The 12,805-nt window shown below is 49.1% G+C and overlaps 3 protein-coding genes across 3 annotated transcripts; 2 read left to right on the top strand and 1 right to left on the bottom strand.

Moving 5' to 3' along the window:
* Positions 1-82: 82 nt before the first annotated feature.
* On the bottom strand, positions 83-1,578 carry ASPSYDRAFT_44609 (putative cysteine dioxygenase Cdo1). Its single transcript, XM_040846875.1, has 5 exons — positions 1,114-1,578; positions 954-1,025; positions 739-876; positions 631-688; positions 83-563 (listed from the first exon to the last, which is right to left on the bottom strand). Exons 1-5 carry the CDS (start codon positions 1,468-1,470, stop codon positions 436-438), a joined length of 753 nt encoding a protein of 250 aa, XP_040703985.1. The 5' UTR covers positions 1,471-1,578; the 3' UTR covers positions 83-435.
* Positions 1,579-1,871: 293 nt separating this feature from the next.
* ASPSYDRAFT_44606 (GTP-binding protein RBG1) lies at positions 1,872-4,036 on the top strand. Its single transcript, XM_040846874.1, has 10 exons — positions 1,872-2,042; positions 2,101-2,121; positions 2,184-2,226; positions 2,288-2,362; positions 2,418-2,454; positions 2,511-2,581; positions 2,639-2,976; positions 3,027-3,383; positions 3,447-3,567; positions 3,629-4,036. The coding sequence occupies exons 1-10, from the start codon at positions 2,022-2,024 to the stop codon at positions 3,646-3,648; spliced, it is 1,104 nt and encodes a 367-aa protein (XP_040703984.1). The 5' UTR covers positions 1,872-2,021; the 3' UTR covers positions 3,649-4,036.
* Positions 4,037-9,950: 5,914 nt separating this feature from the next.
* ASPSYDRAFT_30984 (uncharacterized protein) lies at positions 9,951-11,699 on the top strand (the record flags this gene model as incomplete). The annotated part of the gene is made up of 3 exons (XM_040844827.1): positions 9,951-10,383; positions 10,451-10,472; positions 10,544-11,699. The coding sequence occupies 3 exons, from the start codon at positions 9,951-9,953 to the stop codon at positions 11,697-11,699; spliced, it is 1,611 nt and encodes a 536-aa protein (XP_040703983.1).
* Positions 11,700-12,805: the final 1,106 nt, after the last annotated feature.

Below are 12,805 nucleotides of genomic sequence, written 5' to 3'. Positions count from 1 at the left end.
TATGGATGATGTATAATATATCGTTTCTAGCATACTATCTATATATGCATTATTCTTAGGTGAATACAGACTGGACGAACAAAATTAGTATTTACGTTGAACTTTTGGCAGATGGATAGAAAATCATCCACAATCATTTATCATGTATGTACTTGGTATCCCAGAATGATCATCAGAGGAAACTGCTGTATAATACACCCTAGGGAACTATGAGCAGAAAACCAATAATTTTCTCCCCAGTGTTAGTAAAGAATGTTAGTAGTTATGCCAAATGCCCACAAGGACAGGTTTTGCGTATAAAAATGGGTATAGGAACAGTATCAAGAATCCGATGGATAAGAATACTTGGGTTGGTTTACAATGGTTACTATGAGTGAGGCGCTGAACGCTAAATGCAACGAAAGAAATCTGGAACCAAAAAAGCATCAGGACTGGTCAAGGTCGGGAACATGTTCGTTTGCCTCGAATTGAGAAGAAATGAGACTGCTTGATGTGGCATGCCTTTCCGGATTTCTCATCGAAGATGGAAACCCCGTAATTTGCGGCATTTGGCGGTGTGTAAACTAAATAATAAAAGAGCTGTGTGAGACATACAGAGCGGGGAGTATATAGTGACGACAGAGTACATACGGTGTAAGGAGATAGCCACGTCGTTGGGATCCGGGTTGTGGATCTTATGCAAGCCCAACTTTGAGAAGTCAGCAAGACTTCAACTAATTATGGGAGTATTCAACGGACTTTGTCAGACATGTAAGTGACCTGATTTTCGCCATACGTAGTCACTTTCTTTACCTGAGGAGGAGAAACCTGTCCATATTCAAGCTTTTCCTGGTCCGGCCATGTGTATAAGGTTTCTTGAAGAGTGCCTTTCAAAACCTAGTCGAAACGGATTGAGTCAGCTTAGGCCACCAAATCCAAGAGCGAAATGGCAAAAACTGGCAGTCTGGTAGTACCTTCATAACACAGTGCGCATTTGCATGATCGTGAATGGCACTACTCCGTCCGGGATTCCAAACAAGGATTAACTAAGAATGGAGTTAGCTTATGGGCATGTTCTCAAGCCAGCTACCTCTCCACTCAGGTGTGCACAAAGAAACCGTCAGGCATATTTACAATGACAGTAATAACAAACCTACATGTATAGGCCGGTCCAAATAACGATAAAGCAGGGCTTGGTCCTGTTAGCGGGACAGGGAAGCTCACCAAGTTACTCTTCCCGTTCCCTTCATCGATAAGGTTCCTCGTGTAAGACCTAGTTGAGTCTCCTAAAGCAAAACGATGCCAGTCATTTTGGTTTGAGGTATAAAGTTCCATCAGGCGCTGGATTTGGAGAGGGTCAACATCATCACTGTCTAGTCCGGACGTGGGCCCAAGAGCAATACTGAGGCCTTGGACGAGCTCCTCGAAAGCATTACTGGAACGCTCTCCGGAATCTGAGCGGGTAGCTGATCCAGAAGTGAGGTATGGCATCTTAAAGTTTCTCACTGCTCTCCGGCTGGACCCGTCCAAGGACTGAGTTACCCTCCAATGTAGTATGTAGTTTGCGGCTGGTTATCGGCAACGGTTAACCGTGTCGAGTATCAAGGTTGCGCTAGAAGGGAGAGTTGGAGAATTTGAAAGGATGCGGAGAGTGGATTCGTTATCAGTGGCATGGGTAATGATGGACTGCTCGACCGCGACACATGGCCGAGGTTTAGTGCGTGTTTGTAGAGGATCTTCAGGAGCAACATGAAATCAAATCCATGGCGATAAGCGATGATAAGCGATAAGAGATAGAGTTGGTGCCTGTATACCTTTATGCCTCAGGCAGCTACGATTCTCCGCCCAGAGCGGGCAAATCAGGTGGCGGCCACAAATTCAAAGATTGATCCGTCGAACTATCCCCGCCAAACACCACCATCTCTTTCCAACAGAGCATCCGCTTAGTGGGCGTCCCAACAAGCCAAACCGGCATCTATTCGCTCCTATATTGTATAAGTATTCCCTTTTACGAGGAGGTTATCTCGTAATATACCGCCACAATGTCTACCACCGTGGAAAAGGTCAGCTTCCACCACTTCCTTTCAGACGTAACGCTAACCACGCTATGTATGAGTATAGATCAAGCAAGTCGAGGATGAGGTTCGCTTCCGGTCCCCGAAGACAATGGTTTCCAGAACGCACATTTAACATATTTTATACAGATGGCCAGGACGCAGAAGAACAAAAACACATCCTATCATTTGGGTATGACCATGGCGGCGGATTCTCTATTAACAGGAGCTGGTCGCTGACGATATGACTACAGGACAGTTGAAGGCCAAGCTTGCTAAGCTAAAACGTGAACTTTTGACACCGTCTGGAGGCGGTGGAGGCGGTGGTGGTAAGTGCAACTGCCTGATCGTCAACCTGGGTTGTTCTAATTCGGTGATTCAAAGCTGGTTTCGATGTTGCTCGTACCGGTGTTGCCAGTGTGTATGTATCTCCTGCGCATACTACTTAGCATGGAGTCGTCATTGACATGGTGATAGTGGTTTCATAGGGTTTCCCTCTGTCGGCAAAAGTACATTGATGAGCAAGTTGACAGGTCAACATTCTGAAGGTATGCGCAGACCAGGCGAGAAAACCGGGGATCATATATTGACGAATCTTGTTACAGCTGCGGCCTACGAGTTCACGACCCTAACGACTGTTCCGGGACAAGTGATGTACAACGGTGCGAAGATTCAAATTCTGGACCTTCCTGGTATTATCCAAGGTGCCAAAGATGGTAAAGGTCGTGGGCGGCAGGTTATTGCTGTATCCAAGACATGCCATCTCATTTTCATTGTTCTCGATGTCAACAAACCACTTATCGACAAAAAAGTTATTGAAACGGAATTGGAGGGATTCGGAATCAGAATCAATAAACAGCCCCCTAACATCGTCTTCAAGAAGAAGGATAAAGGTGGCATTGCCATTACAAGCACTGTCCCCTTGACTCACATTGATCACGACGTAAGTTGTCAAATTCAGACATATGTTATGGCTGGTACTGACCTAAGCAGGAAATCAAAGCTGTCATGGGCGAATATAAGATCTCTTCTGCCGATATCTCCATCCGATGCGACGCGACGATTGATGATCTGATTGATGTCCTCGAGGCTAAAAGTCGCGCTTATATACCTGTCGTTTACGCTCTGAACAAGATTGACTCCATCACTATCGAGGAGCTTGATCTCCTGTACCGAATCCCCAACGCCGTTCCCATTAGTTCGGAGCATGGTTGGAATATCGACGAGCTTTTGGAATTGATGTGGGAAAAACTCAACCTCCGTCGAATCTACACAAAGCCCAAGGGGAAGGCTCCCGACTATACTGCCCCTGTTGTGCTCAGGTCCAACGCGTGTACCGTCGAGGACTTTGTATGACCCTCCCCCCTTCATTCATACTCACTTAGGAATCATAGTTCGCTGACACGCATTTAGTGTAACTCCATCCATCGGACCATCAAGGATCAATTCAAACAAGCTATTGTCTATGGTCGGTCCGTCAAGCATCAACCGCAGCGTGTTGGTCTCACCCACGAACTGGCTGATGAGGATATTGGTCCGTATCCCCTCTCCTCGAAATTTTATTGGAGCTACCAGGGCTAACAGTGTAACGATAGTGACGATTATCAAGCGGTAAAAGGTACCGAAAATATATCAACACCGAATTGTTGGCCCGAACACGAACAACCTACGGCGAATCGCGTCGAGAAAGTTGAGCGGGCTGTGTGCTAGGGTTGCGTTTGCAAAGGACTCTATCCAAGAGTCCCAGACCTTGTGATAAAAACCCTGCGAAATGGTGCGAGAGGATTGATTGGAGGGGATGATTTGCGCACGGGCAGCAGGCTGCGAAATGCCGCTTGGTCCTGCAAGATCACTAGCTAGCCTTGGGGTACCTGCACCGCGACTAAGTCTGCATTCCACTGCTACCTGATGTGATGCGCAATCGGTCCTGATCGCAAAGATGCGTGATGAAGGAACGAGAAGCTGTTGGGTTTGAAAGTTGCCCTAAACGTCGGTGTTTCTTGGTGAGCAGTACATAGTCCTGCCAACTTTATTTCTTCTCATTTATTTTAGTTAAACGTTCGAGGCGCCCTTGGACCATGCAAACATCCGAAATTCCCGGAACCTAAAAGTAATGGAAGTTCTAGTTCACAGCACAGGGTATCTGAACGAGTAGCGACTTATTAAATGCTCCCATACCGTATTCTCCTATTCCGCCTCTTCACTTCGCTTTGGCCCCGTGTTCGATGAAACAAACCAAATAAGAGCATCACGCAATATGACCGTCGTCCACCGATATTAGTAGAAGATGATTGGCGACTGCTTGGATCTAGGCTTGACCCATTGTAGACGAAGCACAGTAGGAGTGAGCGCCAGCTTCAGAATAGTGAGATTTTACAACCATGGGTTGAATGGATGGGGTTTGACTCAAACTTGTGCGAGACAAACCTTAGAACGCATTAATTGCGCTCTTGCACAAAGCCGGGCAGCGCAGGCTGCGTTGCCAGTGTATCTTCCCCTATTCCACGGAATCCCACCTCCACAGCGCGCAAACTGAGGACGGAATACCCCTGGTCAGTATTCAGGAGACTCTGGTTCGTCCTTCAATTGCTCAATGCATATGCATGATGACCCTAGCGGACTGGACACAAATAATTTTAAATTGTACCGCTTCGGACTCTGGGGATATCTTGATCTTCGAATTCCAAGCAAGGCTACGACTTAGCCATGGTACTGCAACTCGACAAGGTCCGGGGTGCTGTGTCAGTAGGAAGCCGTAGGCGAAATCAGATGGCGACCTACAGGAGGAAATCAGGACTTGCTGGCTTCCCATTTGCCCTTGGAGTTCAATGTTGCTTACCGTATTTACGGTAACAACAACCCAGTCTTGATGCTGGCAACTCGACAGGGGTTGTAGAGAAGCTCCTGTTGGACTTCCAAGATGGCGGCCCAGCAACCGAGGCGGCAACGGGCGAACAAAAGTACCTCCCCCTCTTTCCGGTTTCTACCCCGAATCGAGGGCATTGGCCTTTTGAGACTGAATTGCGACGGAATCTAGAACTCTCGGTCCAGATATAAGGTTACGATAAAAATCATGACATGCATCAAAACTGGAGTTGAGAGTTTGATCGGGGTCTCAAGTTCTGAACTCCAAACCGTGAAACAAACCTAACTCCTACCGAATTCGACGGCGGAGCCCAACCGCTCGAAAATCTCAACGTTGATTGATAAGTCTCTACTAATACTCGGGATCGCCATTCCCAGGGCTGCTCGAATCATTTTCATCGGTCCTGGGCCCTCTTCCTGGACCTATCAGTATCAATAGGAATATCTCTGCCCTGATATCTCCATCAATCGCAAATCAGGCAATCCATCTCCGGGAAGTCTGGCGACTCGACTCGCGAGTTGCGACTCAAGCGGGGTCTTTCACCGACTCTGCTGGAGAGGATGACGTTACTTGCTGCAAGGGGACGGGGTCGCCTTGGACAAGGTTTCCGTGCTCGACCCTAAGCGCCGAGATTTACCCTCCCACAAAATACACAGCCTCGTTCAATCTTCAACTGATCTCCACGGCCCAGATCCCGTGTTGATATGGTTGACAGTGTCTAGTGACCTCGAGATCCAGTTACTCGTTGTCTGAAGACGGCACAGATGGTTATCGCCACTGTTGGGTGCCTAATAATCTACGTTAGGTATCAAAGCAGGGACTCGTCTCAAGCCGTCTCGAAGTGATCCTGTCCTGGTAATGGGTCGCCTACCACAGAGAAGCCACTTCACACTTGCCTTTTTTCCTTTTTTCTTTTCCTGATTTCTCCATCTTATTTATTTATCTTGGTTTGATGTCGCAGATCCTTCGTGCCAGCCACGCTTCGCTTTCGGAACTGGCTAGAGGCCGACAATCTTATTAATATAAAAACACAAAGAAACTTTGGGGAAAAAAGAAACGCGGAGCTTCTCCGAATATACGGCACTTTATTCAAGAGATCTGTCGTTATTTCATATTGTTTGAGTCCACGGATTGACAATACAGTTTGAATTGTCGATTGACTCAACTCATATGCTGCTACCTGAACTCGGTACGTATCAGCACTGTCATACCATACAGTGTAGCCGCAGCGTACAGCCCGCCTGATCGCCTGATGCCATGATTCCTTGAGGACTCAAGAGCGAGATCAGGTCTGACTAGTTTTCTTCGCTCTGTTATCGCTTGTATGAAGTATTATCGCGGAGGGTGGATGACGACACCCCGACCCCGCTAAAGGATGCCTGGAAAAGGGTGCGGACTGGGGTGCACCCTGTCCTGGCCCCTCCTGATAGCAGACAATTATCCTGCGTATTGCGGATATTAATGGCAGGATACAGCATCCCTCAATAAAGCAAACTGACGTGCTGCGCAATGCCATGGCATGGCGCGGTACCTGACAGATCTATTCTTGGACGCATCCCCCCATAAGGCTATTACCGCGTGCGATGGGGCTTCCGACATCCCCTCGAGGACAATTCCGAGTAATAAAAATGCCTCGCTTCGCTTTCTTCCCGGATCCCGACTGGCTGATACTTGATCTTCGTCTCCCTCGAGCAACACTGTCTCGTACCCAACACCTCTGTAACCTTATAAAACTCGCGATCTCTACTGCCGCGTATGAAAGAGACGACCCGTCTCCTTGGTTTGGACTCAGAGTTGAGCCAATGGTAGGCCCGTGTCTCTTTCTGGAGCAAGTTTGGCTCTGTTTGGGTGATTTGATAGTTGGTCACAGAAGCGCTGTCGAAACATTCAGCCGCCAGTGACCTTAGGTAGCCCACAGTCCTTCCAAAAAGAGTTAAGAAGAGTTAATCCAGGTCTGGCACCTTACCGAAGAAAGCGCGGAGAGCCACAATTAGCACCACCTCGCATCACTTAGCACAACCTCTGAGACAAGGTGTTACAAACAATAGTCACGGTCGCTCGATCTCGGTAACTGACTTGGCTGACAGCCCTCGTGGGAAGCCAAATATGCAGGCTGGCTCCACTGATTGGTGCGCCGTCCTAATCACGTTTTCCACGCTGTCAGCAGAGTTACCGGATCAGGACAAATTGCTGCTCTCCAGCACCCTAATGGCTCGGTCCTTTCGCCCCAGTAAGGCTGCGCAAGCCACCGATACATCAACTTTCTCGAAAGCACATCGGATTCGCAGCCCCCGCAGGCCGCCTTCATGCTGACAGTGGAACTGGCGCCGCCAGGAACGGACACCCAGACGACCAAACAAGGCGGGTACCTGAGGTCTCAAGCCAGGAACATGGAGATGCTGGCAGGGAAGTCCTGGTTGAATCTGAAATCAAGCTTGTGTTCGGAATACGGGACGAGTATTGAAAGAAACGTGGATGCCATTTGGGACTGCGAATATTAAGATTTGCATAGCTTAGACTGGCGGCCCGGAGTGGACCGCTGCGGGCCTTGTGGAGCATGGGGTCCTAGCTCCCTCGCAGCCCTCTTGGATTCGATCGACCTTCAACCTTCTTGAAGGCACCTGCTCACGCTAAACTGACCTTGTCCTTCTAGTGTCACCCTCTGAAGGAACCATGCCTCCTGGACCTGCCGTGATAGGCTGAGTCTCTCTTCCAATCTTTGGTCAGCCTCCGTCGCGAATAAGAAATCGGAATCACTTCAAGGCTTCTGATTCGTGTGAGTGCTCTCTCAGGCTCATGGCTTCTCCCGTGACAAAGTACGTTAGACGCAGATCAGGTATGCTTTTTGACTGGGCCAACCAACTTATCAGGGTAGCAAGAGCTAGTCCGAACTAAGTCCTTGGTGGGAGCATTTTCTGAACGAGCCTTTCCGCCCCTCCTGAAACCTCTCTCCCTTTTGAGCAAAGAGGAGAAGAATTACAATAATCCCCGGTGGATATCGTCGACCCCTCATATAAATCCTGACAAGCTCCAGCCTCGATTTGTCGATGGTTCACGAAATAAGCCCTCGGTCATGCCGCTTCCTCGAGAGCACTGATAAAGATCGACTCCGCCGGTCCATTTCCTCCTCAACGCCTCAAGGGCCGTTTTCTGATGGATAAAAGCACGTCTCGTTGAAATGTCCAAGCTAACCTTCACATGCCCGCTGGCACTCCACTTGGTTTTCAAGAGGCCGAAAGTCGAAGCTATGACACTTCGTCGCTTCGTCTCTGACACGCCCCTTTGCAAGGGCGTTCTTGGGGGTGGCATTTCGGACAATAATTGGGCCCAGTTTGGTACTCTCTGATTTCCGAGAATCCCGTACGGATTGAAGGACCCCCCGTCTTCCTTCCGGTATGTCATGCGGGCTTAAACTTCACCGATTTCTTGCGATCCGCTTCCCGTCCGTCAAAGGCTCAGGACGGGGCTTGGAGTCTTAGCTGAGTCCTTCACGGGGGGGAGTATCCGCAGACTCAGCGAGTCATCACGCAAGGTTTTTTTGACCGAGGACGATCCTCTCTACATTTTCAGTTTTGATCTTCATGCCTGATGAGTGGAGTTACACCCTCGAGGGATCGTGTCATACAGGCACCAAGGGCTTACTTATGTAATGACAGCAACCGGATGCGGGAAATGCGCAAGAGGAGTAAAAAATGACACTAAATGATGGCGGAAAACAAAGGATCGAGGAGGAGAGGATGGATTCTGGAGGGGAGGAGAATTGCATTCTTCTGGCTCTTTGCGATAATGCGATTAGCGTTCCAGAGTTCTCTTCGGTCTCTGTTGTCTCTCGCTTTGTTCGAAATTGGCCCTTGTTTAGCCCTCTGGCTCCACTTGAGATCTTTGTTCCGTGCGCGAGTCATCACTGACTTTTCATGACAATCGGTGTAACCGCCTGCGGAGTCGAAGCCAGAAGCTCAACGCATCTTCATCGTCAGATTTTCCCGGCACCAGGCAGGACAGCAGGAACAGGAACCAAGGCGTATTGAGGTACGGTACCAAGACACGGCGCAGTACAGGCCATGACGAAGGCTGGGGTTTCGTACGGTCAAGTACTGTCAACTTGAGCGAGCTGAGATCCCTGCTCGTCAATCTGGCTGCCGGCCAATCAGCGGGAAGCTTCCCCACCATTTCTGCTGCAGAGGATTTCGGGGTGACCAATCAAAGTGCAGAGTCGCTGTTTTTCAATCCTGTTCGCTCGCAGCAGGCGGCCGTAATTTTAATCTCTTCACTCGAGTCTCTCGAATCCAGCCCTGGACCCCGGCCAGACGATAAATTAAAAAATAATGTATAAAATAAAATAAATCAAATCAAATCAAAAAGCCCTGCTGCGGATGGTATTGGTGAGCCGGGGTAGGACGGCGAGGTACCATTCCACCATCCACACCAGCCCAATCGCAGCGCCTCGACCGAGATTGTCCTCCTACCCAGGTCGTATACTCTCTTCACGTCTGCTCGAGGCAAATCCGCTGGCCGATGCCTTTTCTTTTTTTGTGATCGTCCCTGTGCCTGCGCCCTGGTCTGGACGTCTGAACCAATTTTTAAACTCCGTCCATGCCTTGCACGCAGCCCATCCCCATCTTCGCCTCCCCCGTCTCTTCCTCCTCTCTTTCTCTTCCCCGTGCCCAAGCTTTGTTGTATGCATATATGTCGCTTTGGGATATCCCTGGTCAAGATCTCTCGGATCCAGCACGCCTGACTTCGTCCCTCTCCACCATTTACCGCTGTAATTGTGACTGCTCAATCTTGAATATGCATCATCTGCTTAATTTTTGCTTGTCTTGGCTCTAGATTGTCCTGTCACTGCTCTAGCTCCGACTCCTGCTGCTACCGGCCCTTTTTTTTATCTCTTTGCTTTTTTCTCTATCCTCGTCATTTCCCCTCACATTTTCCTCCTCCCCTAGGGCCTGCAGCTTATAGTGTGCTCTCCCCTCCGCCAACCTCGCCTACTCTCCACTGCCCCAGCCCTCTGGCGCATCCTGCGTTGCGTTGTATTCCCAGATTGCTACGCCATGGATACAGAGTCTCCCCACGCGCAAGACAATGGCTTTGCGCAGTCTCCCTGGATGGACATGGGCGGGTTTCATCCATCCCAGCACTCGCCACCAATGGAATATAACGGATTCCAATACGGATCTGTGCCATTAGATCCTGCCTACGGCGTCACAATACCACCACCTTATGTGCCTCTACCGATGACTTTGCCTTCTAACGCCTGGCCCAGTATGCTCACTCCGGCATCTCAAGCTCCATTCCACCCCCCAGAGCTCCCAGCGGGCCCTGTCCCAATCGCCCCGTCTGTATCACCAGCTGCACCAGTTCCGCCACCCAGGAAGTCATCTGCCAGTAGCTCAACACCGCGGAGGACTCTCACTGATGAAGACCGACGGAAAATGTGCCTCTATCATGAGGAGAACAAGACTGCTAAACAAACCGATATTGGAGGTATGTATTTGTCCATTTCTCCCCAGTCTATAAAAGCCACAGCATAAACTAATGGGTTGCAATCTAGCATTGTTTGGCGTTGAACGAAGGTAAAGTGACTCCCTAGGTGGCCTCATAGACACAAAGTATCAAGCCAAGACCTTCTAACACTTCTTTGAAGCACCGTCTCGAAAGTACTCCGGCAAAAAGACAAATACCTTAACCCTGAGGATGGAAGTCGATCACCGATTAAGAGAAACAAGGCCCGAGTCCCTGACATCGAAAAGGCCCTATCCAACTGGGTCAGGAATTACCAGCGAGGAGGACATGGTCTAACTGATGAAATGATCCGAGAAAAGGCCCTCTTTTTCGCCAGCACCTGTGGCAACTCCGACGGCAAGGAAAAGGTCCTGACTAGCAGCTGGCTGGAAAAGTTCAAGCACAAGAATGGCTTGCTCGGTGCCAAAGCTCGAAAGGGTTCGTTTGGAACGAAAAGCGAGTCGGCGAGTCCAACTGGTTTGAGCATTAATTCAGCTTTGGCATCTGCCGTGCAGTCACCTACCGTGCTTTCGCCCATTTCACCTACCGGTTTCGCATCTCCTTCGCCGTTGTCTCCGGCTCAGAGCCAGGAAAACATCAGAGGGAGTATATCACTTGGACCCACAGACCTAGGAATCGACTTCCAACACGCACATTCTAAAAGCACAATCTCGCTTGATACGGCAGCTTCTTTCTCTCCAACGTCCACGTTGGTTACCGAGAGTCCGTTCACACCCCTGAGTCAATCCCGTGTCTCACCAACGGACGGGAACTCCAGCAGGCCCAGGAGCCAAACATTCCCACTCATCAACCCCGATCCCGTCTCCATGCCCACCGACGAGTCACCCAATCCGACATCGGCCATGAAGGGTCTGTTGCCTGCCGCTATGGAGGAGTCTGTTGGAGAAGATGAGGACCCAAAGATTTCACTAAACCTCGATACGTCCACGGGCACAATTAAGCGAAATCGAAGCAACCCCGAAATTCGCGCTAAAACTATATACCCACCGTTATATTCTAAGTCCACAACCGTTTCACCCATCAGTTCACCAGGGTCTCCTACACAAGACGAAGCCCGCAAAGCCTTGGAACTAGTCATGAGCTATTTCGAGCATCAGCCGTCTGGGTTAGGCGCCCAGGAATACGTTACCATCGGCAAATTGATGGAAAGGTTAGAGCTTGCTAAAGCTCAACCGCCAACAACACTTCCCGGAGGTCTCACTCGTATCGACGAGCATGACGACGTTCTTCATCAGCCTCGCCTTACTAAGAAGCGAAGTATTCAAAACTTCGGCTGATGCCATATATACAACGCTCCGGCCAACCACAAGAATGTGGCTAGTACCATTTTTATTTTCAATTTTTTATTATTGTTTCACCTGTTATGCTATTCGCCTCCCGCTCTTTAACATCTTTGGATGGCTCGGTTTCTATTGCATGTTGAATTTCTTTTCTTTTTTTTTTGCCTTTACTGTCGATTCCCTGTTTGATTAAGCACCTGCACATTTTGCTGGATTTTGGGCATCATCGGATGATAAAGATTTTACGAGGGCGACCTCATTTATACGGCATGATATTTACGGAGGACTACACTACTGCTCCTGGTGGATAGGATGCATGACGGATATAATGGCGTGAATTTGTTAAATTGTTTGTTTCCTTTTCTTCATACATGTTATACCTCTTGGCCAGCTCTCTCTTCCCATACCCCTTGAACACCTGGCCATCGTGCACTTGTTCTTGTTTTATTACTCCCTGCATAATTCATCTAAACCAGCCCGCTCACGCGAACTGCATTTGATTCCCCCCTACTTCCAATGAAGTGAATTACTTACTGATTCCATCATGCATTTATTTATCAACACTTTACTTACATTTACCTTATCATTCTATCAAACTCATGTCTGGCGCACGGTGTGACTGAAAGCAATCAAGCCGCTGTCTGTCGGACGTTGACAATACCGTTTTATATTTCTTTTTCCTCCAGCTGGACTGAACTCCCATACCGTACATACAGAAGTACTTTTCTTTAGTAATTCATCAGTGCGCTTCTCACTCACCGCATCTTTTGCGTCACCCCTCTCTCTTCCTCTCTTCTCACAAACAGACCGGCTTTTTCGCATTCGCATCTTTCCAGTCGGTTTCCTGAGGCCGATTCACGCCGAGACTCGACTAAGAGCCAGGACGAGACGTCATGATATGTACATCTACCCGATCGCCTGTCATCAGTACTTGGGCGTTACACTTAAAACCCACCTTGTGCACCCAGCCAGCCCATGTCTCTATCGGTACCTCCGGCTTGGTTTGATGTACCAAGTACCTCGAATTCGGATCCGACGCAGACCGATCCAACCCGCGGGGTCTGAGGTTTGGAGTATTAGGTACTTCGGTAGATACTACCTAC

Source organism: Aspergillus sydowii (assembly GCF_001890705.1).
Source record: "Aspergillus sydowii CBS 593.65 unplaced genomic scaffold ASPSYscaffold_4, whole genome shotgun sequence".
Taxonomy (NCBI): domain Eukaryota; kingdom Fungi; phylum Ascomycota; class Eurotiomycetes; order Eurotiales; family Aspergillaceae; genus Aspergillus; species Aspergillus sydowii.
This window is presented reverse-complemented; position numbering and strand designations above follow the sequence as displayed.

Coding starts and splice junctions, on each gene's coding strand:
- ASPSYDRAFT_44606 (XM_040846874.1), top strand. CDS start 2,022: ATGTCTACCACCGTGGAAAAG. Junction 2,043..2,100: donor TGTCTACCACCGTGGAAAAG/GTCAGCTTCCAC, acceptor GTATGAGTATAG/ATCAAGCAAGTCGAGGATGA. Junction 2,363..2,417: donor AGGCGGTGGAGGCGGTGGTG/GTAAGTGCAACT, acceptor GGTGATTCAAAG/CTGGTTTCGATGTTGCTCGT.
- ASPSYDRAFT_44609 (XM_040846875.1), bottom strand. CDS start 1,470: ATGCCATACCTCACTTCTGGATCAGCTACCCGCTCAGATTCCGGAGAG. Junction 1,026..1,113: donor GGTTTGTTATTACTGTCATT/GTAAATATGCCT, acceptor CTCCATTCTTAG/TTAATCCTTGTTTGGAATCC. Junction 564..630: donor CGTGGCTATCTCCTTACACC/GTATGTACTCTG, acceptor TTTATTATTTAG/TTTACACACCGCCAAATGCC.